This window comes from Durio zibethinus, chromosome 20, assembly GCF_047325235.1.
Source record: "Durio zibethinus cultivar Kanyao isolate XHJ-2024 chromosome 20, ASM4732523v1, whole genome shotgun sequence".
NCBI lineage: Eukaryota > Viridiplantae > Streptophyta > Magnoliopsida > Malvales > Malvaceae > Durio > Durio zibethinus.
In genome coordinates this window covers 6,978,290-7,001,662 of record NC_143181.1, presented here as the reverse complement: position 1 = coordinate 7,001,662, position 23,373 = coordinate 6,978,290, and the positions used below count along the sequence as shown (strand labels likewise).

Sequence of the window (23,373 nt, the reverse complement as noted above, 5' to 3'; positions counted from 1 at the left end):
TTGATTTTAGACAAATTGAGTTCTTATAAAAAAAAAGAGCTCAGGTTAAAAGCAAAGCCTATTTAAAGTACTTTGTCCTTACCCATTCAAGATATAAATAAAATTATATTTTTTGTTATTGATTTAATTTTATACATATATGCATTGTATTAATAAAATTATTTTTTAGTTTAATTTAAAAAATTAATATTTTTAACTTAATATGGATGTCAATGTAAAACTCTGTGAGTATTTTTTTTAATTTTTTTGCATTTATTCTTTTTATTAAATAAATTTTATAAAAATAATTAATTTAGATATCCACGTGTATTTTATTTATTTTTTGTTTTTTAATTAATAAATTTTATTAAAATATATGATGAATAGAAATAATAAACAAAAAAAATTATCGATAACGCGCAGGCATTTTTCTGATCTTACATAAAATCTACCAGAAAGCGAGAAGCATCCGGTTATTTTAAGACCTTTCAACAGATGTCAGAAGCAGGACTCCAATTTCGTTCTGCTGTAGACTTCGCATTCAGATTCACATTCTCTGAGCAAAAATTCAGACAGCATAGTTCCTGGGATTCTGAGGACTTTTTCAATCAAAATGTTAGAATTCATTACAAAATATTAGTAAAATACAGAGTGGCTTGTTCAAACATTCAAACCCATTGCTTTGTCCACTGTCAATGGAGTCTTGGCCACGGTGTGACGACATCAAAGTTTCTTCTTCAGTAGCCTCTGCTCTTGGCTTGTTCGTATTCATATTATCGTAACTTTTCCAAATTATAAAGTCCAAATCACAGGGGAAATTATAGGAATAGAAGGATTACTGTTTTCTAGAAGGGCAATCAATTTTAAACAATGTTATAAAAAAAGATCATCCCCAGAATTTAAGACTTTGAATTATTTTTTTGAATTAAAAACAAAATCAAGCCATCAAGCAAATAGTTAACATCTGATGAAGCACATGTCAAGAGCAAGATTTTGTGTTGTCAATCTAGATAACATTCCTTTTTTTACTATAGTTGTTAGAGTAGATAAAGTCTTATAATTATTTGATAAATCTCTTAATTTTAGATTTAATACGAAAATAATATAAAAAATATATAAAATGATATGTTTTAAAATTTTGACATATATCATGTATCAATTTGATAAAAATAAAAACATATATTTTATATTTATTAAATTACGTATTAATATAAATTATAATATAATAATTTTTGTATTTTAGATGAAACAAATCATACTAGATTTAGTTATTAAACTTGAGGTTAAAAAAATGACCTTGGGCCCTAAACCGAATTTGAACAGTCAATGCCGAATAATCGCTTGTGTGCCATAACAACAACAATATATAAACGTTTGCCAAGTTCAGCTTAGCCCAAACATAAGTACTAGTGATGCCAGGTCATGCTCGACCCAAGCCTACGCCCATAAGACTACACATGGCTATCGTATAATGGATGCAAGGATTAGAAAAACACTGCGGGAAAAAATTGATAAAAAAAAATAGTACCAAAAGCTAACAGCAAACTAATTATTTAATCAATCAATAGTTGCAATGGAAGGGTCAGGAATGGCCTATGGGGAACTTACAAAGGAACTAAGAAGTGGAGGGTCTGGCACGTTAACAGTCCCTTCCAGCATCAACATAACCTTTTTCATTGACGGTCGAGATGATGGTTCATCTTGGGCGCACCATAGCCCCACCTTAACCATCCTCTCAATCTTACACCTCTCCACTTCTTCATTTCGCACCAGCTTCTCCAGTTCATTAGCCTTGAAACAATCGTAGACCCAGTTTGCAAGAACTGCTTCATTCTCTGGAACATCCGCCTCCACCTTCCTTCGACAACAAATGATCTCAAACAACATTATTCCGAAGCTATATACATCTACTTTCACTGTTATAGGCAAGTTAGAATGCCACTCAGGGGCAACATATCCCCTTGTTCCTCTGATTCCTGTGTATGTCCTGGTTTGGCTGGGCATCAATAGCTTTGCTAATCCAAAATCTGCAATTTTTGCATACCCTTTGTCGTCCATCAGGATATTTTCAGGTTTGATGTCGCAGTGGATGATCTGAGTTTCGCACTCTTCGTGCAAGTAGAAAATTCCTCTGGCTATGTTCAACACTATTTCAATTCTTCCCTCCCAATTTACCCTTAATTTCGATTTGAAGAGAAAATCTGCAAGTGAGCCATTTTTCATGTACTCGTACACCAGAAGCCTGTTAGTCCCATCATAGCAGTAACCAAGCAATTGCACTAGGTTCTTGTGATGAGTTTTCCCAATTGCTTTCATTTCATTTCTGAAATCTCTTTCTCCTTCACCCACCACTTTTTCTAGTCTCTTGATGGCTACGACTCTCTTGCCTTTGGAAATGACTCCTCTGAAAACTGTCCCATAAGCACCTTTACGGAGTTCATCCTTGAAATTATTAGTTGCAACTTTGAGCTCGTTGTATGTAAATGATCTCAAAGTAACATCTTCCACAAATCCAACATTTCCCATATTGACAATCCTTTTGTACTTCCGAATGCGAGATCTATGTATGAGAACACCGGCAGCTGCTAGAACAAGAAATGAAAGTGTCGAACACGCAATACTAGAAATGAAGATGTCCATTCTCAGCTCCCTACGCTTTCTTTTCCCTCTCTGTGCACCAATCTTCAGAAAACTTGTCGCTCCAATAGTTGATTTTCTTTTCCCAAATCTTAATGGCAGCTTCAGCTTTTTGCAATTTCCATTTTCATACAAGGCAGCTTCACAGTTACAATCTCTAAAACATTCCTCTTTGCAAGCATTTTTCTCTATTGATGAGAGAGTAGAATATGCATCAGCATACCATAATACATCGATCAGCTCATGAACATCAAAACTAGGCTCATCCTTGGTCGTGCAAGCATCAACACTGCTATTTCTCCTGCATCCCAAATTCTTCTGACTTCGGTCTATATAATCAAAGCCACTTGGGCATTGGCATACAGGATCACTATAGATTAGATTACAGTAGCTATTCAGGCCGCACAAGCCTGTTGGACTGCATTTATCATCTAGGGACGACCATTCGATTGACCAATTATCAGATTGATTCAGGGTATGTGAATACAATCGGAAAATTCCATCGGCATCAATTGTAGCTCGGTACGCTGCTTTTAGTACACTCGCCTTGTCCGAAATATTTTTTATGTTGGATCCGCTGGCATTTAGCAGGTATAGTTGACCATGGATGTTAAAATTCAAGGTCACACCATTTCCGGCTTCATATGTTTTTGTATACCAGTAAGCAGTGTTCGCATTTGCTTCTTCTACAGGGTATTGCACCAGGTTCCCATCTGTTTGCATAACAATTACAAATTTCCCACTTGTATGATTTGTCTCGGAGACGTTGGAAACCAGCTTGTTGGGCGGCACCAGACGTTGATTAGGTAAAATGGTGTCTGTCGGGAAGTCGAAAGTCTGCCATATGATCCCTGAACTCCAATTGAAGAGAACAAAGTTACCAGAGTCGAGCATGGCGGCTGACGATGCTAATTGATCAGAAGTATTTGCGATGACCAGATCTTGGCCTTCCTTTGATCTCACAATAAGCCTACCTTGAGTGCTTAAAAGCAATTGGACATCACTGGGGAACGGTGGGTCATCTCGGTTAGCCGTCCATACAACTGTTTTCTGCTGGATATTTTCAAACCAAATGCCCACAGAGAAGCCATTGCCATACGGATAGAAACCAAAGGCGAACTGGCCAGACTCTGATAGCCAATAAGAATTGTTATTGGGTGAAAGAGAAGAACCAGGGCTGATGCTAGAATTTCTTGGTTGAGCATTTGCTGTGCTAAGTATACAACTTAGAAGAAGAAGAAGAAGAAACAGAATCATAAATGCCATTTTTTGGATGATAGAAACTTTCAGGTCCTCCTCTCTCCTTGTGATGAAGAAAGGTAAATCATCCTTGTTGTTTGAATGCATTAGGACGTGTAATGGAAGTTAGAAATAAGGACCCCAATCTTACCAAGTCAATACTCTAATCTCTCAGTCATAACCTTTGAATTCAAATAGTTGAAGTTCCGGAAGATTTAATAGTGGACGTAAAATTGAAGTTTGGCATTTGAAAATTACAATTCAAATAAACTTATATGCATAATATATTTTTTAATCATACAAATATAAAGCTAAGAAATTTACTGATAGATTAAAAAAAAAATTGTAAGCACTTACTAGTAAGCAAACCCTCAATTTAATGGCAAAAATAATACTTTTGACTCTGACTGCCCAAAATAGATGGGGTCTGGGAGTCAAATACAAACTTAAAATGAAGACAAAGAAATAAATTTGTTTTGCTTAGCGTGAGCTTCAAACCAAAAATAATATTTCTCACTCTTTCCCTCTTCTATGTATTGAATCAAAATGTTGGGAGAAAAAATAATGTAATTTTTTTATTTGAGATTTTTAGAAATCGAATTTTGATTTTGAAATAAAAATTTAACATTCAATCAATAGATTATTGATAAAAAAAAAAAAAAAAAAAAAAACAGATTATTGGTAAAAACTACGTAATTTTCAAAGTTAAACGGACCAAATAATTTTATTTAGTTTATAATTACTTACTTTTCATGGTGTTCTTCAACTTCATTTGAAATACCTATCCATCTATTTTCTTCAATACAGGACAGCCTAAACAATGTCAAAATTTGTGTGCTACACGTTCGCGTTCATGACTAAAATCGGATAGCTATTTGGTATCAAGAAATTAATACACGAAATCAGTTTTGAAAACAAAAATTCCCTTCCGTATAGAATAAGGGAGCAATGCACGGTTAGGCGTCTAGGATATTTATTCAAGCTTCCATCCACCCAACTTAACTTACAAACGTAGGAAAATCCGTAATTGCAACTAAATTTTATTAAATTATTATATCATGGATGTGTTTCTATCTCAAAGCTCAATTTACCTCAAATTAGGAAATTTTAAATCTTATTTAAAAGTCTTCACAATTTCAGTTTTAAATTAAGAAATTTTAAATTGCTCAATTTGGATTTTGGATTAATTCTACGTAATATTAATCTTTCAATAGGTAGGAACAGAAAATGAAGGAAAAAGAAAAGGGTGAGGAAAGAAAAAGAAATGAAAGAAACAAAATTATTTTTCACCAATTATATTTGGTATGAACAATGAAAAATACAAAGAAACGGAAGTGGATATGGATAAAATTATTAATTAAAAAATTTTTTTTTTCATTCAACATATCTTTAGGGAGGCAAATGCTTATGCAACAAGGAATATCATTCAACTTTAACTGTTGTTCAGAATATATCCATGTATAAACTGTAGTATCCCATTACAAATGGATTATATCTCATGAATAGATTATTAAAAACTGAATCCAGCAAGGTTATGTAAGTAGAGTGAGAGGAATGAGAATTGTACATTTACTCCTTCCCTTCAGCAGCATAGAGTGCTTTAATTTCTTCAACATCATCATAGCTGCCAAGAAATATCGGAGACCGCTCATGAATCTTTGTTGGAACCAAGTCAAGTGCCTGCAAAAACAAATCAGGTTAAACAGGATCATTGTCAGCAAGATATTAGCAATTATATGCTTCAGTTCATGGTGTCTACGAAAAATTTAAGAACATATCACACTACTGCAGTTTTTTTTTTCCTTTTTTTTTTCTGAATAGAGTTGACTTCATTTATACTGCAGTAAGTTTCTAAAACAAAAATCATTGTAACGTTGAACTAAACTTACAGAAAAAACAGAAGCATTTCTCTATCACAGTTAACACAATAATTTAGTTAATCATTAGATCATCTTGATAACAAAAAAGTTTAAAGTAATTACCCGTTGCTTGCCAGTGAATGCCTGACCTCCAGCTTGTTCCATCAAGAACGACATTGGAAAGACCTCATAGAGAACACTAGGCACACAAATTACTCAAACTTAGTAAGAAATTAAACACGTTTGACAAGCCTGCAAGTAAAAAATTTTAAATGGAAGTTAAAACTGCATTTAACGTACCGTAGCTTCCCATTGGGGCTCTTCTTATCTGCAGGGTACAAAAAGATACCCCCATAGAGTAGTGTGCGATGGACATCAGCTACCATGCTGTTCATCACAATGTCATTATCATAAACCAAAGTCCATATTAAAAGAAACAAATCCAAATCGATCATAAACCAAACAAAAATTTCTAGATGTGAGAAAATTAAATAGCACTGCTAATCATTTATGCAGATAAAAAATTGTCCAAAAATAGTGCATCATCCTAGCAACCTCATACAAAAAGCATATGGTACTTCCAGAAAAAGAGTAACTGTAATGACCACAAACAGAACAGATATGCCAATTTCAAAATAGATCCATGATCAGATTCTTCACTTTTTGATACAATAATAAATCTGCTTAGGTTTTCACCACTCAAGACGATATATGTAATTTATAATTTTTTTTTTGGATCCTGCAAACAAATGTTCAAGCTAAAATCTCCAAACTTCTCTTAATCTCCATTATCTTTTTCTGTCTTTTGAAGGAAGGGAGGTTGTCTTTTTCCTATTACTTATCCTTAAACATCCACATAGTGCATCCTCTATGAGCAACATTCATCCCATCTCAATTAATCAATGATAGACTTCATTGTATACCAGAATCAGTATAATGGAGATAAAGCAGGCATGGTAACGTCAGTTACAATAGAATCAATTATACCTTCCGATATATCTCAGAGACTTTGAAGAGGAACCATCCTTAGGGAACTTGCATTTTTCCACATACCTGAAGTTCAAAGAAAGAGTGAGACAACTGCAAAGAAAAAACAAGTAGAAAATAAGACACTTGTAAACTGAATTAAAATATACTTGGTCGTTGGACCATCCCAGTTCTTAGCATTTCCTTCATTAACTGAATAGATCTTCCCTTTCTTTGGAATCTGTTAAAAGGACATATCATACACTAATGCTTCTAAATTATCCCAAACAAATCAGAGCTTCTATACAGAGACAAAATATGGACATTATAATGTAAAAACAATTCAAAAAAGAAGATGAAGAGCCATTTGGTCATATTTTCTTTGATGATCATGAATGGTTCAGAATACTAAAATGATTTTAACTTTGGACCATCGGGAGTGGCATAAAACTTGCACCTAAAGACAAGGATGTACAGAATTTCTCTTCGTTACAACTTTGTAGACCTAGGGCAAACCCTTAGTGCAATTATTTGCTAAAGAAAATTGATTTTGAAGTTTATTAAACTCAACTGCTTGCAAAAGCAAGAGTTTTCACATTCAATCCAAAGGTATAAGAAGATGGACTAGCAAATAGAGTAAACAGCTAATCACATGATTAATCATATACTCACATAACATGATTAATCCAATACTCACATAACAAATATACCTTGATGTCTGGGTGAGTTAGTATGAACTCTCCAAGAGATGGATCAAGGGTGAATCCATTAACTCCTCCTCCTGTGCTCAATACAAGCTGCAAAACCATTACATTTAAGTATGAAATGAAAGGCCATACTACAGAAAGTAGCCGTAAAATTACAAATTCCTTACATCAAGGAAAGAAAAACTGAGAATAAAGATAGCTGACTTATTTCAAGAAATACTTAAACAGATAGACTTATTTCAAGAAATACTTAAACAGATATGCTATTAGAAATGGAATTCTTTCTTAACAGATATGTACTTTCATCATTAGCCCTTTTCCCCACTCTCCCATTGCAACAGAAAAGAAAGTGAAAAAAAAAAAAAAAAAAAGACAAAGAGAAAGTTCACATGGAAAAAGTTAAGCACATAAAAACAAGTGAAGTAAACATTATACCGTGCAAGAGCTTCCATACATGCAATAGCCAGCTGCCAACATATGCTTCCCAGGTTGCAGCACATCAGCTAAAGTTGGTTCATGGTAATCTTTGACCGTGTAAATCCCAAAAATCTATATGAAAAAGAACACATTCAGTTGACCACTGCAATGTCAAGTTATCTTAGAACAACAATTACTTGGCACATATTTGGTACAGGAACTAATAAGACAAAATATGACATAGCATTTCGGGATGAGGAGTCATACGGTTCCAATAGAAACTGCACAATCGATGTTGGAGGAACCATCCAGTGGATCAAAAACAACACAGTACCTGCATTATTTAAGACAAGTTCATATCAAATGTACTTTTTAATACAATGGAAACAACATTCATTAGAAACAGAGCAGAGAGCAACTGAAAGAACCTTCCACGCTTTGAGGGCTCCACAAACGTTGCCTCTTCATCTTCTTCAGAGACAAGGATGCACTGTATAACAACCAAATATGTAAAGAAAAAATCATGACATCTCCAATGTTTACCAAAAATTTCATTCAACTACTCACTGTTCGGCCACTGCTTACTAAAGCCTTGATAAACACTTCATTCGAAAGCACATCCAGTTTCTTTTGCTCCTCACCCTTTATTCAACAATAGACAACCTTACTTAGTATGAGATATGAATAGTACAGATATAAACAAACTATTCATTTGGCAACTACTTGCCTGAACATTAGTCTCCCCAGCAAGTCCAATGAGTTTGGCGAGACCAGCCTGCACCAATAAGCAACAAACAGATTACAATCACTTATACGAATAAGACCGACAAATACTATCATACTCATACCAGCTATCCCAAAACCATAATCTGATAATAAAGGGCCCAAATTTTACTTATTTGAACAGAACATGACCCAGTTTGGCCAAAAAAAAAACACAGAAGATGACCCATGACTGGAAAAAAAAAAAAAGAATGGAGAGAAGATTCAAAGAAAACCCCATTAAGAAGAAAGAAGAATGTATTAAAGGAAGACCTTGTTAACAGCAGAGCAAACAAACTTGCAACCAAGAACGATGTGATTAAGCAGGATGGTGAAATCTCCACGAGACTCAGGATACTTAGATTGCTCGTTCAACACGAAACGTGTTATTGTCATCAAATCAGTCCTATGAGCATCTGCTGCATGATCCATCTCTCTCAACTATTCCAAAAACACAAAACAAAGCAAAGAGAAAGAAAAATAAAGCAACAACAACGACAACAAAAACTATAAAAAGGAAGAAGAATATATATTTAATAAAAGAGAGATTGGTTTGCTTTTTTCGAGGTGGGGAGGAGAAAGAGAGGATAAAGACTGTTTGGGGGCAGTGGGTGATTGGTGTGGGAGGGGTTATCTGTTGGAAATGGAAGTTTCAGGGGACAATTGGAGGTATAAGAGCGAGGCAGTGAGGGAGTGGTCGTCACTGAAGATAAGAAGTTAATGGATTTCGTCGTCTTTCTTGTCTTTCAGGTTCGGCAGTTATGAGGTTTCTTGTCGTGTTTTCAGTGAAGCGGACGAGGTAGTGTACTTCGAGGAAATTTAATTTTACAAATAATCATATTTTTTCTGTTTCAAACAGAAAGGGTCCAAATTATAAATTAGTGAATTGCATATGTGAAAGTATGTTTTGTGCGTTCATTTTTAAAATAAAAAAATATGAAAATAATAATTATATAAATTGAATGTTTTAAAAAAACTAATTAAATAATTAAAATAAATAAAAAATTTAAATAAAAATCAATTCATAATGTTAATAAAAAAATAATAATAAAATGAACTTTAATAATTGCGTATTATGCAGGCAAGAAATGGAAACCAGGGACCATATCTTTTTTGGTTGCAGCTACTCCAAGCACATAATGAGGCAGGTAATGCAGCGATACAATTTAAGCCAGGGAGGTTGATGACTGGGCTGTAAGTAGGCATTGAGGGCAAGCACTGGTTTCAGTTGTGTTGCGCCTAGCATGGGGAGGATTATCATATCTGGAGAGAGAAAGGAATAGGCGAGTCTATGGCTAGGAGAAGAAGACAAGTGCACAGGTTCTGAGGCGTATAAAGGAGGCTGTTTTGTGAGGTTGCTTGGTCTCAAACACATTCATGCTGATCCATTTTTTTATTTGTAATTTCTTTCTGTGCCAGTAGTAGCCAGTACAATTATAGCAGAATATTACTTGGTATAAATAAAATTGATACCTTTGAAACCTCTTGTTCTGCTATTTGAATGAAGAGAATGGTTAATGAGGCTATCTGAATAGAGGAAAAAAGGAATGAATGGGCAAAGTGAAGACCAGAAAATCAAATGAGAGAAAGAAAGATCAAATAAAAAATTTCATAAAATCCAGAGATAATGAAGAAAGAATGAAAGGCTATGTGGGTTTTTAAGGCTGTAAAATGAAGAAGACGGCTGTAGAATAGAGAAGAAATATAAGAGGCATTTATTTTGGAGACCTAATGATTCGAATCTTGCCTCTTTAGGTATTTATTTCAAAATTAAAAAAAAAAAAGAGAAATTCATGTGTTTAACTTCTTCATTTTTTTAAAAATTATTTTCATTGAAAATAATTAAAATAATTTTTTTTTATTTTTTAATTTGGATCTAGTTTCATTTTCTAAAAACATTTTTTAATTTTTTGAACCAAACAAGTTTTTTAACTTATTTTCCATTTTTTATGAAATGGAAAATGAAAAACACGTGTTTTCACGAACTAAACACTACTTCAATTTTACAAATAATCATATTTTTTCTGTTTCAAACAGAAAGGGTCCAAAGATCAACTAGTGCCTCCATTTTTAGGTATTTCCTTATTTGGCACGAGTATTACAACAGTTATTCTTATAACACCATGTAGGGCTCAAATCGTTTGAATTTGTTTTTCTTTTTCCTGCCATTTTAGTTATTATAAAAAAGGAAAGGTTTAATTACTTAAAATTTAAAATCTAGCCCAATATGTCAAGCCAATTACTTTAGTGGAAGTACGTAGTAGGTGAATTTATTGTAATGTAATAAATTTAGAAACACCATGTAGGGCTCAAATAGTTTGAATTTGTTTAATTTTTTCCTTCCATTTTAGTCAGTATAAAAAAGAAAAGTTTTAATTACTTAAAATTTAAAATCTAGCTCAATAAGTCAAGCTAATTACTTGAGTGGAAGTAGTAGATGAGTTTATAGTGATGCAATAAATTTATTAAATTAATTCTTTTTATCTTATATATATATATATATATTATAAAGATATTTTACAAAATAAAAAAGGTTTATTATTACTCTCACATATTATTTGTTATGACTTTTATAGAGTTTAAGAAAAAAATTTTGATTTTAATATATTTAACATTAAAATTTAAAATTTTTTTATAAAATTAAAGCTTCATAATTTTTAATATAAAAAAATAAAAAATAATTTTAAAATATAAAAAAATAAGAGTTTTAGATGAAAGAAAATATGATATAATTTTGAGACATCCCAAAAAAAGGAAAGATGGACAAAATAAATGGGACAGAGGGAGTAGAAATTTAGTATTTTTATAATGCAATCAAAGATATTTTTAAGTTTTATTTAAGCTTAATCTCAGTGGTCGGAGCATCCTCTCACATCTGTAAAGGTGACAGAGTTGATCAGAACTTGAAAATCCGTTTGAATCAATCCGTGATAGAATTCGGATTAACCCGAATTGGTAAAAAAATCAAAAATTGAAATTCAAAAAAATCCAATCTAAAAAAATATGAACACAAAAAAAAAAAAAAAAACAAAATCAGAAAAATTTTGAATCTGAAAAAGCTTGAAATCAATACAATCCAAATTGGTCATAACCAAAATCCATAATAATTCAAACATGAGATCAATCCGATATTAACATAAAAAACTGAATTATAACCCAAAAAAATTGAAACTATAATTATATGATATTTAAATAAATATTTTTTAATTAAAAAATTAAAAATATTATTATTGATAATTATTAAATAATTATATCAATAATAATCAACAAAATTAATAATAAATTTTTAGTTTCGATTATAAAATAAATTTAATTTGAAACACATTAAATATTAATATCTAATGATTTTTAATACTATCATCTCATTATATTTACAATAATTATCAATATAAAACAAAAAAATAATATCTACTGATTTTTTCATATGCCGCGAATTCTTTTTGTTAATTTTTTCGTAATTTTTATATTTTTATTTTAATATTAGATAAAAATAAATTTAATTTGATTTAATTTAATTGATTTATTAGTAACTATTAAAATTAAAATTAAAATGAGAATAGAATTAATTATTATTGATAGTAAATTAAAGTATAACTTAAAAGTATACTACACTAGTAATAATTTTAATACAATTAATTTTTATATTTTATTGATATTAAGGTTAATTATATTTAAGTAATTACATTTGTTGACTTTAGGTTATTAGCATTATATTAATTAATTTAATAATGTTTACTATTCAATATTCTAATTGAACATTTGTTCAATTGATATATATCCGATATTATTATATTTATGTAAATGTTAATGTGAGAATAATATTCTTTTTAATAATATCTATTATTCGATTATGTAAAATTTGAATGTTTTAGCTTTTATTTGAATTTACACGATAGATTAAAAAATAATGAATAATACTTAAAGACCAATTTAATATATAATATATATTTATATAAATATATTATTTTTTAAATTTTAACATTAACATTTTTGTAATACTTTTATTTAATTATATAAAAAATAAAATCAATCCTTATTTCGAAATTATAAAAATATGTTTATAACTTATAAAATCTATAAAATTTTTGAACTTATATAAATAATAAGCCCATCCAACTTAAATCAAATCGAATCCAAAATAATTTATATTTGAAATTATCCGAATTCAAAATTATTCAAATCCAAAAGTATTGAATCTAAAAAAAATTTGAATCGTAAATGATTCAAACCCAAAATAAATTCTAATATGAAAAATCAAAATCTAAAAATAACTCAATCCAAATGCATCCGAACCGATCGGTTTGTCACCTCTACACATCTACTTTATTCATTCAAGATTTTGTTGTTACAGCACTTGTTATGAGGATCAAACCGTGATTAACAAAGAGGAGAATTTTTTTTTTAATCAATTAAATGAACTCTTACGAGTACATGTAAGTGTTTAATTCTTGTGATGCTCTTTGTATTGGAGCAATGGTATAATGTGTTTGATTTTATAATTCTATTAAAACAATTCAAAGTGTTTTCTATTTAGGAAATTTAAAGTTACGTTATGTTAAGCAAAGAAGGAAACAAAACCTATACTTTTCTCCCAAGAAAGTAAAAGGAAAAGTAGCAATATTTTTCTGTTTCGATTTAAAATTTACATTTAAAATTAAAGTTCTTTTTTTTTTTTTCCTATTTTGGTTCAGTCAATTGTGGTGCTAAATAAGTTATTTATTCCATCATGGCATGACTTATGCATGTTGTTTTTATTCAAACTAATGCTAAATATTGACATAGTTACATAAAAGCTTAATTTTTCTAAAAATATAGAATAATAAACAATGAAAAATCAATTTCTAATAATCTTAATTAAAAAATATATATTCAAAAAAACAAACAAACCTAAATGATAGAGCTTTAAGGCACCTATGGGTAGCCTAGCTAATCTACTAGGCTTCAAAGTTTGAATCCAAAATTCTGCAATATAGGCCAGTTTAAGGCCTGCTAGTAAATGAGCTCAATCCCCATGATGCAATGTAGATAGGTTGAGATTTGAGAATCACTGATTACTGCTCGGGTTCTTTGAAACCTATACTCCTTTTAAAGACCAAAAATTTGCTTTGAAATGTTTCCTTTAATTTCAATTTGTGCACCAACATCTTCCCATATGCTTCATTTATGAATCTTGAATATTAGTTGGCTGATTTTTTCTTTTTTTTTAACAATAGTTGGCTGAATTATAAATGTAAGTAAAGAAGGTTTTGCCCCATGGTTTAATTAACTTGTCCTTTCATTTTTTTGGGACTTATTCAACGAGCATTTTCAAGAAAATTTTGAGGAACTCACTTTCACGTCTAGACAAATTTCCTTTTTCACTACTTAAATCCTTTATATATCTTCCGTACTTATATATATGTATGTACAAGCATGTACGTGTTTGAATATCTAACATCAATTCAACAACACTTACAAAAAAAAAAAAAAAACAAAACAAAATCTTCATTATCTACGTTTGTAAAAATGATCGAATTTATTTGTTTTCTGAAACATGAGTCTAAAGAACTAAATTTCTATAAAGCGGGTTTAGAGTTTAATGTCTTTATTCTTAAGTTTTTGAATGATGATTTTGACGAAATGTCTAAACCATGAGACTCTGTAACATACAACGGTCAACTGTTGTTTAGCAAAAATAAAAAAGTCTTCGTTATCGACGTGTTATAAACTTATTTTCAAGTTAGATTATTAAGTATCATTGCTAATGAAAACGCTAATCTTAACGGTTCTGAATGGTACTGCTTACCAAATGGTTCTACACTTCTACTTCTTGATATTTAAAGTCGCATGAAAATCACACCCCTCCCCACTCCCATTAGTGAAACACAGAAAAGTGTAAATGTCAGGAATGATGCAGACACAACATGTTTGGGACCCAAAGGTTTCAGCTTACTAGAAAACCTTTTCGCTTCAATTTTCGTATGGAACATGTTCCCGTGTTTTTCCCTAATATCAAAATTAGATTAAACCCACCATAAAAGATTGTCGGTAAATTTGCGTTTAAAGAAAACATTTAAATGCGTTTAAAGAAATTTTTTCCAAATTATTTTATTTTTCAATTTTTAAAAATGTTCATAACATCCTAATGAATGAATCCGCTCTCGTACAAAACAAGAGACATCTTAATTTTAAAATTTCGAGCTTAAATTTTATTAAGGGTGAATCTGGTAACCATTATATATTGTTTCACCGATGAAATTAAATTTAGGTTTGTATTATGTTGATTCTATTGGTTTAGACCTGATCATAAGTACTTTTAGCCATATAAAGAATGGAATATCTCCAGGAGCTTGACATTTTGTAAGGAACTAGTGTTACATGTGACATTGCTTTCATTTGAGGATAAAGGAGAGTAGAAAAGAAAAAGTGAAAGGGATAAAGAGGATATGCACGTGGTTTTGTCCGGGGATTTTTGTGTTAATTCTTAAGCATCTTTAGCTTTCTTATTTTCTTTGTTTCTTCCAAAAAAAAACTTTTTCTGTTCAAGTTACATATACTAACTCTTGCATTCATATTATATTTATATAAAATATAATACGAAACATAAACATATAATTAATAATTAAATGTATCAAAATTTTAAACATAACATGATATAATCAACATGATACGAGTAAAGATGATAACGAATTAAATTAAATTTTCTTAGATTGTTTCGATTAATATATAATATTATAAATTTATATATAATTTATCTTATATTTTTTATGTTATGCTTTTGTATCGCATTTAAAATTTTAAATTTATTTCAAGATAAAAAATTTTTTGTGACAAATGGCCAAATGCAATCATATATTTTACTTCTTAGTCTTAAAAATAAAAAATGATAATATAAACTGAGCATTTCAGTTTATAATTTATGGGGCTTATTAGAAATATCCGACTTCAGTACAAAAATTAAGGCCAAAACTAAGAGGGTGATTTACTGCACAATTGAGCTTTGAACAGTGCATTTTGTTCCATCATTTTTGTTTTTGTTTTACTGATAATGACAGAAAAAAAAAAGTTTTATAAACTACATTCTTCCTAAATATTGTTAAGTGAAAATTTTATATTTAAAAAAAAAAAAAGAAAAAAAGGAGTTATACAATCAAAATATAAGTTTTGCCAGTTAGAATATGAGAAATCTATGAAATATTTTTAAAAATATATCAATTTAAAATTTTTTATAATATAATAAAAACATCTGCAAATTTTAATTAATTATTTTTAATGATTTTAAAAATATACTTCTTATAATTCAAATCATTTAGCACACTCCTTAGAATAAAAGTCGAAAAAGAGAAGAAAAATTGTTAAAAAAAAATACAACAAAAATGATTCTTTTAAGGTGAATAATTAAAAATGGGAAACCCCAGAATAATTCCTTAATTTGTAAATCGGTGGCCCCACATGCATAGCAAGAGGCCGACCAAGCTAAGTAGGGTGAAGTAATCGTGTAAAATCAAAAAACGGGCCCTCACCACCCTACAATTTTGGCTTCTTGTCTTCGAAGTTAGCCTTTGGAACAACTGACCTAAGCTACTACCCCTTCCTTCCTCTTCTTCTTTTTTTTTCTCATCTCTCAATTGAAATCATTGTCACTTCCATCAAAGACCACTCTACTTGCCTTTTCCCTATCAAAATTATAATTGCAGGGCGGCTTTCAAGTTTCTTATTATGCTGTATTATAATAATTGTATCATTAGTACTGCCTATCACTCACTTCCATATTTCTCTATTCATATCAGGCCAAAAAAAAAAAAAAAGTTGTGTCCACCTCCACCATGTTTCCTTTTGGGATGTACAATAAAGCCGCCCTCAAAACACTTTTTTTTTAATTAACATTAAAATTAGATTTAGTAATTTTTATATTTATATTTTTTATTTTATGATAAACACATATTAATACATTAAATATAAAATATTTTTTTATTAAATTTATACATAATTTTTAACAAAATTTGAAATTAAATTATTTTTATATTATTTTCGTGACATATCTAAAGTTATCTTTTTTAATTAAAACATGTTATAACTTTACCTTCCACTCTACATTAATTTGGGAGTTTAAGTATAGGAAAAAAATAAAAATCCTTGCTTCGATCTAATTTTGATATTTTCTTCAAATATTTTCTATTTCATTTCCAATATTGTATTCCCTAATTTGAAAGACTGAAACCATATATTAGGTTTTTTAATATAAAAAAATTTACAATTAAATTACAATTAATAATCATGTTTATCTTGTAAATCTCGTTTTATCTGTCTTAAGTAAAAAACAAGACTTCCAAATAAGAGGGTTCAAATTCTTAACCGTCGAAGTGTTCCTATGAGCTAAGCAGTAATTAGTAAACATCTGTATTTACATGAAAGATTTAAAAAGGTCTATATACTTTCTTAAATTTCTTAAATATGCCATTACCATTCTATTATATATAATTAAACTTTTAAAATACTATTTTTATTTTGCATGAAAAACACTAAATTTTGGGGTTAATTAAACAAAAATAATATTTTAAGGGTTTAATTAAATAAAACCAATATTTTAAATTAACTACAAATAGTACTTTAAAGATTTTTAATAATATAACAATTTCAAAACATGAGAATGGCATCAACATTGTGCCAAAAGGTGTATGAAAATCTAAGCTTTGCTGTTGATAAAATCATTGTTACTGTGCAAGCATCTTGTCGTAGCTAGCTGGTGGGTCAGGATAGCAAAATTTCCATCATAAATAAATTCTAAGATGGATTTAGATTGTTGTTTGCTGTCCAACCATATAAAAAAAAGTGACAATTTTCTTTTGTGGCTCGTTTCGGGAACAAACCATCTTTATGTTAGATGCTCTTTTGTGACTTGATATGGCACTATTTTTTTTGTCATTTTTATTCTGTCCCACTCCAAATACGCTAAAACAGTACTAATTTTTTTTTAATGACTAATCCCATCATCTCGTTTTTTAAAATTTTTTTTTATGTCAAGTCATTCTTCAGTAACCTAGTACAAATACACACACGCAAAAACACAATTATGCAATAATTAAATTCTAGAACTTGTTGTTCTCACCCCTTAGCTTTATAACTTCCTATAATATTTCTTTTTTTATTTTTGTTTTTTGCAAAAATCAGCCATGGTTTTAATTCCCTATCAACTATCTTACATATAAAAAGATTTATTTTTAATTAATAGTCATTAATTTATATATAAATCCTCTAAATTGTAAGTTTATATTACATAATTTTTTGTAAAAAATATCGTAATTTAAAAATTAAAAAAAAAGTAACCTTTGATATATATGCAAATGGATGTAACTTTCAATGATAAATTTTTTTTACTATATAAATGTCTTAAAGCCTCTCACACCTTCAAATTATAGTTACTACAATGTATATATAGTACATAAATTAAGTGCGATGGTAATAAAGGATGTGGCGATAATTATAAAATTGAAATATTATTAAAATCAAAAATATATTTGGTAACCACCATAAAATTTGATCTTTGATTATTTTTTCATTATTTTCATTTGAGTTAATAATATAAATAATTCTTAAATTATAGTAAAATATTTAATATGATATAGAGCTTTAGAAATTTTTAATATTGTACATAAATTATAAATTTATTAATTAATGTGAAATTTAATTATAATATAATTAATTTCAAATGATAATACGTGACAGACAAGTAATCTTTCAAGTGTCATATTAGTTAATAAATTCATAATTTAAATATTTTTAAATATTTTTAAAATTTTGATATCATATTAAATATTTTATTATAATTTAAGATTAATTCATAATATTAACCATTTTCATTTTTAATTATTCTTCACCATTACTTAATAACAATCTATCCACTTTTATGTTTTGTTATAAACACCTTTTCTTGACAAAACCCATTTATTTTGGGCACATGTTTGGGTGTCAATTTTAGCTAATTACGAATAAAATAACTTCAATGGCACTTAATCAAGTGAAATTGTCCAATTTAGCTTTGGAACTTTAAAGTTATTATTAAATAAATTAAACATTAAATCAACTTTTTTATATTTTGGCAAAAAAACATTTTTGTATGAATTACAAGGAAAGAAAATCTCATTTAGCTCCTTTTGTTAAAGAAAAAAAATATTAATTTAATGATTGAGTTATAAAATATCAAATGTTATTGTGTATTTGGATCTCTATAAACCTCATAACATGACCAGCCAGATATGTTGAGTTATAAATAATCTTTTTTTTTTTTTCAAATAATACAATATTAAAGTCAAAGTCAAAATGATGAGTAGTACAAGTATAAAGAATGGGCGGCTAATACCATCTAGGTTGAATAATCCCATGAATGGAGCCATGGTCGGTCACCTACCAAATTACAAATAAATAAACAAACAAAAAGAAGAGTTAGAGAATGCTCGTAGTTCCACAAAAGTTTCCCAGATATTAGGGGTGCTTTTGTCATTTCAAGAAAGCTTCTCAAAAGCAAAGAAAGATCTCTTTAATTAATACTATTAATAATTACGTAATTAATTATTATCGAATTATTATTTTCCATAATTTGTTCGTTTTAAAAACACACTCCAACGCGCCAATGAGGTTTTTGTTGGAAGGTTAATACTTTAGGTTTATGTAATATTATGTATGGTTTTTTAATTAAATTATAATTTATTAATTAATTATTTAATGATGTAATAATTAGTTATATAAATGTAATATTTAATTATGAAAGCAACTAAAAGAGAAAACACTCCAACAAAAGTTTTTTGTCAAATGTTGTGATTTTAGAACTTATTTCCAAAATCTTGCATTTTTTTGGATTTTTTTATTTTTAGTTTTTTTTTTGTCATATTATTGCCATGTCATATATTTTAATTTTTTGAAAAAAAAAACTCATACAAGATTATATTTAGAGATATAAATGACATATTAATATTCATAAATTATTCAGATTCGATTAGAATAAAATTCAAATTGGTTCGATTATTATTGAGTTGAGCTCAAATTCGAATAGCTTAACTAATCGATCGAGTTAAATTTGAGCATTCTTATATCCGATTTGAGTAATTCACGAACTTAATTGAACTTTTTATATTTAAATATATTTTTATTATTTTAATTAATAAAATATCTCAAACTCGAGTTCGAGCATAAATAATCGAGTTTTTGTTGAATATAAAAATCAAACTTATTTTTACATATTAATCAAACTTAATTGAGCGAGTTTGAATAGCTCAATTTTTCATCTCAAATTAAGCTAGAGTTAGAAAAATAAAACTTGATTGACTTCAAATCAAGTTTCAAGTCTCTAATTTTGAATCGAGCTCAACTTCAAACTTAATACTATATCAACTTGAACTTGATCAATTACACCCCTAATTGTATTAATGTATCAATTGATGTTTGATTCAAATGGTGAAAAAAAAAAGTGTACCGTTCTCTTGATTGTTTGTATTTGTATTCATTGTAAGAATGTAAAAAATTTTTTTTTATTAATTCATTAAATTTTAATATAAATAAATCTATTTGAATTTATCTGCAAACGAGATATATTAAGCAACCTAAAAATCTTTTGCCACTCAATCAAAAAAAGTTGTGTTAACCTAAAAATATTTCCCCACCTTTAACTTCTTTCTCGTTGCATCAAATTTTGACGACAAAGATAAGCTACTTTGATTTTTTATTGTTTAATTTAATGGCTTGGGTTTAGGGTTTCTTCTTTGCCGGTATATCTTCATGGCTATTGCTGCCATTTTGTCACCTGGTACCCTCCATGTAAGGCTTGGAACAAGCAACATAATGTGAACAACCTTGGCTTTTTCTAGCTCAACGTTCTTTTTGTGAAGCCATAGCAAGGCCATTGCCAGATTGTAAATTGGTTCAAACTAATAGCAATTCTTAGAAAAAAAAACAAAAACCTCCATAAAAATATTTTAACAAACATCTATTGTGCATGAATTTTTTTTATGAACAAATTTAAGAAAAATGGGATAATATAAATCAAAATTGTAAAACTAGGTCAAGCAAGAATCATCAAGCCATCCAAAACCAAATTAAATGTAAAGCCAAAATTCCCAAATTAAATGTAAATCCAATCACAAATAATTTTGCTAAGAAGTTATTTATTCTATTAAAAAAATTGTAAGGGTGGTGATATCATATTAAAATTTTGTAATAGTTCTTGTCCACTTGATCTATGAGTTCATGACTCAAAATTTTTTTGATACATAAAAGTTTGTATGTGTTGAAATTTCAATTTAAATTCTCAAATTAATTTACATTCTTAAGAATTAAAACTTTTCTTTTCACTGATAGATGTGTTTTTATTTTATTATCATAAATGTTGAGAAATTTTCAATAACATGAAGTTAACATGATAGTTATTTCACTGTCAAATAGATAGACCTTTTCCAAATGTTTAAAAAGAAGTAAAATTTTGATTGAAGCATATGTATCTATATAATTTATATTTATTATTAATTACCTATTTCATCAAATGGCCATTAAGTAAAAATGTTAACATTTATTATATAGAACGAGTGTGAATAACTTTGATGTTAGTAAAGTAGGTATTTTAAAATTTTGTTCATATTTAATTCTTTTTATTATTTTTTTTAAAAGTCGCAATTTTGAAATAATAAAAAAGATTCTTGATATTGAAATCCGAATTCTAAGCTTATTGAATATCATCTTTTAATAATAATTACATAAACTAATTAAATTAAACTCTAAATTTTTATATTAATTTTATTTTAACGTCATAGTTTTTACATCAATTTAATGAATTCTAAATATTTTTTTATTACTAAAATAAAATATTGACTGATAAATGGAAAAAATCCTCAATTAATATTTAAAGATATGTTGGTGCTATATTCATAAGGGGAATAATTGAAATTAACTTCATAAATTAGGTAATATAATAAAATCTATTAAAGTTGTAATAAAGAATATTTTATCATTTTGCTTGTTTTCAAAAATAAAAATTTGAGTCTTCCATCTTTTTTTAATTTTACTTGCACTTGAGAAAATTATCCAATTTTATGAAAAAAAAAACAAAATTAATTAACTTTTTTGTTTCTCTTCCACCAAGGCAATGGATACCACAAATATGGTAAAGGCCAATCAGAAGTAAATGTGAAGTTATTATCGTTAAATGTGGTCTGGACAATATTCCTTTATTCTTTGCAAGGAAATTGAGGAATGTTTCCCCACGCAAATCACCAAAATATCCGATACGAACATCTAAATTTCTGCCCCAAAAGCCCACCAAATCTCGCTCCCAGTCGTAAAGTTTCATTTACGCCTTTCCCACTCACTCCATGCCACGTATTTAACGGTTTTTACGTCATTTAGACTTCTAGATTATAAAATTACGGAAAAACCCTTCGACATGCCTCCTCCCGCCTCCAGCACCGTGCCAAAATCTGTGTTCAGATCGAAAGTTAAAAAAATAACAATTTTTATTAAAAGTGTACTCAATCAAATTTAAATCGATATTAAATTTAAATTTAATTTAAATTAAATTAAATTTTATATTTTTAACTTAAATTTAACTTGAGATAAAAATTAAATTATTTTAATTAATTCGATTATGATCGATTAACATATAAAAATAAATTTAATTATTATATTTGATAACAGTTTAATTATTTGTACTCAAACTTAATATCAAAAAAATTTATTAATTAAAATAATAAAAATAAAATTAAATATAAAAATTCAATTAAATTCACGAATTATTTGAATCAAATATAAAAATATTCTAACTCAACTCAATTAATAAGTAGAATTATTTAAACTTAAATTCGATTCGATAATAACCGAATCCAATTTAAATAAATTACTAATATTAATGTATCATTTACATTCTAAACTTTTACTCCAGTATAATGTCTTGTTTGATACATTGATTAGAAATCATTTCTATTTATTTGTTCCATTAAGTAATGTCTAAAATATAATTTACGGATTATAAAACAAATTTATTAATTAGTTTTTCTTAGATTTTTGGATAAAAAAGTCTTTTTATTTACTTTTGAAGATTAATAATATTTTTTATTAAAAATAACTGAATATAATATTTGATAAATAATTTGTAAATATGATTGATTATTGTTAATTATTAAATTTAACAAATAATTACAAATAATATTTGAAAAATTTTTAATTAAATAAATAAATTATGAATATAATAAAATTTATTTATGATAATGTATTTATAACATCAAAATATAAATAAAAAGAACATTTTATAAATAATTTGAGAACAAATTCGATTTTTATTAAACTTAAAAAATAATCATAAATAATATTTTAAAATTTATTAATTAAATAAATAAATTATAAATATAATAAAATTAATTTACATTCAATTTATTTACATTTTTATTTTTTATTTTGAAAAAATTCAAAATTTATTTTTAATAAAAAATTACGAATTGATCAAATATTTGAGTCTACAAAGGCTGCAAGCCTGCAACAACGTAATGTTTAAAGTGTTAAAGCCACAAAACAAATTTCCCTTTTTGGTTCTGGCAAACAAACCCCGTAGTTCTTAAAATATTTGGTTAAATAAAAAGAGAAAAAAAAAGTAGCAGCTACGAATCAAATTCAATTCAATTGATTTAAGCAATTTTTTCTTTTTTAATGCAAAAATAAATTTAGCAAGTAATTATTTATTACTACTACAATAATTAAAAAGTAAAAGAAATATTTAGAAAAAAAAAAAAAAAAGAAGTGCATCGGAAATGTCTTCTTATTTCTTTTCAACCTCGGGCGATTTCCTGCTT

At 28.2% G+C, this 23,373-nt stretch overlaps 2 protein-coding genes across 2 annotated transcripts; both read right to left on the bottom strand.

The window, feature by feature from the left end:
• Positions 1-1,463: 1,463 nt before the first annotated feature.
• LOC111315005 (G-type lectin S-receptor-like serine/threonine-protein kinase LECRK1) lies at positions 1,464-3,966 on the bottom strand. The gene has a single exon (XM_022916622.2). The coding sequence runs from the start codon at positions 3,961-3,963 to the stop codon at positions 1,573-1,575; it is 2,391 nt and encodes a 796-aa protein (XP_022772357.2). The 5' UTR covers positions 3,964-3,966; the 3' UTR covers positions 1,464-1,572.
• Positions 3,967-5,294: 1,328 nt separating this feature from the next.
• LOC111315004 (fructose-1,6-bisphosphatase, cytosolic) lies at positions 5,295-9,310 on the bottom strand. Its single transcript, XM_022916621.2, has 12 exons — positions 8,840-9,310; positions 8,532-8,579; positions 8,372-8,446; positions 8,233-8,294; positions 8,072-8,138; positions 7,823-7,936; positions 7,391-7,477; positions 6,851-6,921; positions 6,702-6,767; positions 6,015-6,101; positions 5,838-5,913; positions 5,295-5,535 (listed from the first exon to the last, which is right to left on the bottom strand). Exons 1-12 carry the CDS (start codon positions 8,996-8,998, stop codon positions 5,425-5,427), a joined length of 1,023 nt encoding a protein of 340 aa, XP_022772356.1. The 5' UTR covers positions 8,999-9,310; the 3' UTR covers positions 5,295-5,424.
• Positions 9,311-23,373: the final 14,063 nt, after the last annotated feature.

What these genes read in the sequence shown, in the direction of transcription:
- LOC111315005 (XM_022916622.2), bottom strand. Translation starts at nt 3,963, where the DNA reads ATGCATTCAAACAACAAGGATGATTTACCTTTCTTCATCACAAGGAGA.
- LOC111315004 (XM_022916621.2), bottom strand. Translation starts at nt 8,998, where the DNA reads ATGGATCATGCAGCAGATGCTCATAGGACTGATTTGATGACAATAACA. An exon ending in TAGTAAGCAGTGGCCGAACA is followed by an intron (nt 8,295 to 8,371) that starts GTGAGTAGTTGA and finishes GTTGTTATACAG; the next exon opens with TGCATCCTTGTCTCTGAAGA. An exon ending in TAACTCACCCAGACATCAAG is followed by an intron (nt 6,922 to 7,390) that starts GTATATTTGTTA and finishes TCCTTTTAACAG; the next exon opens with ATTCCAAAGAAAGGGAAGAT.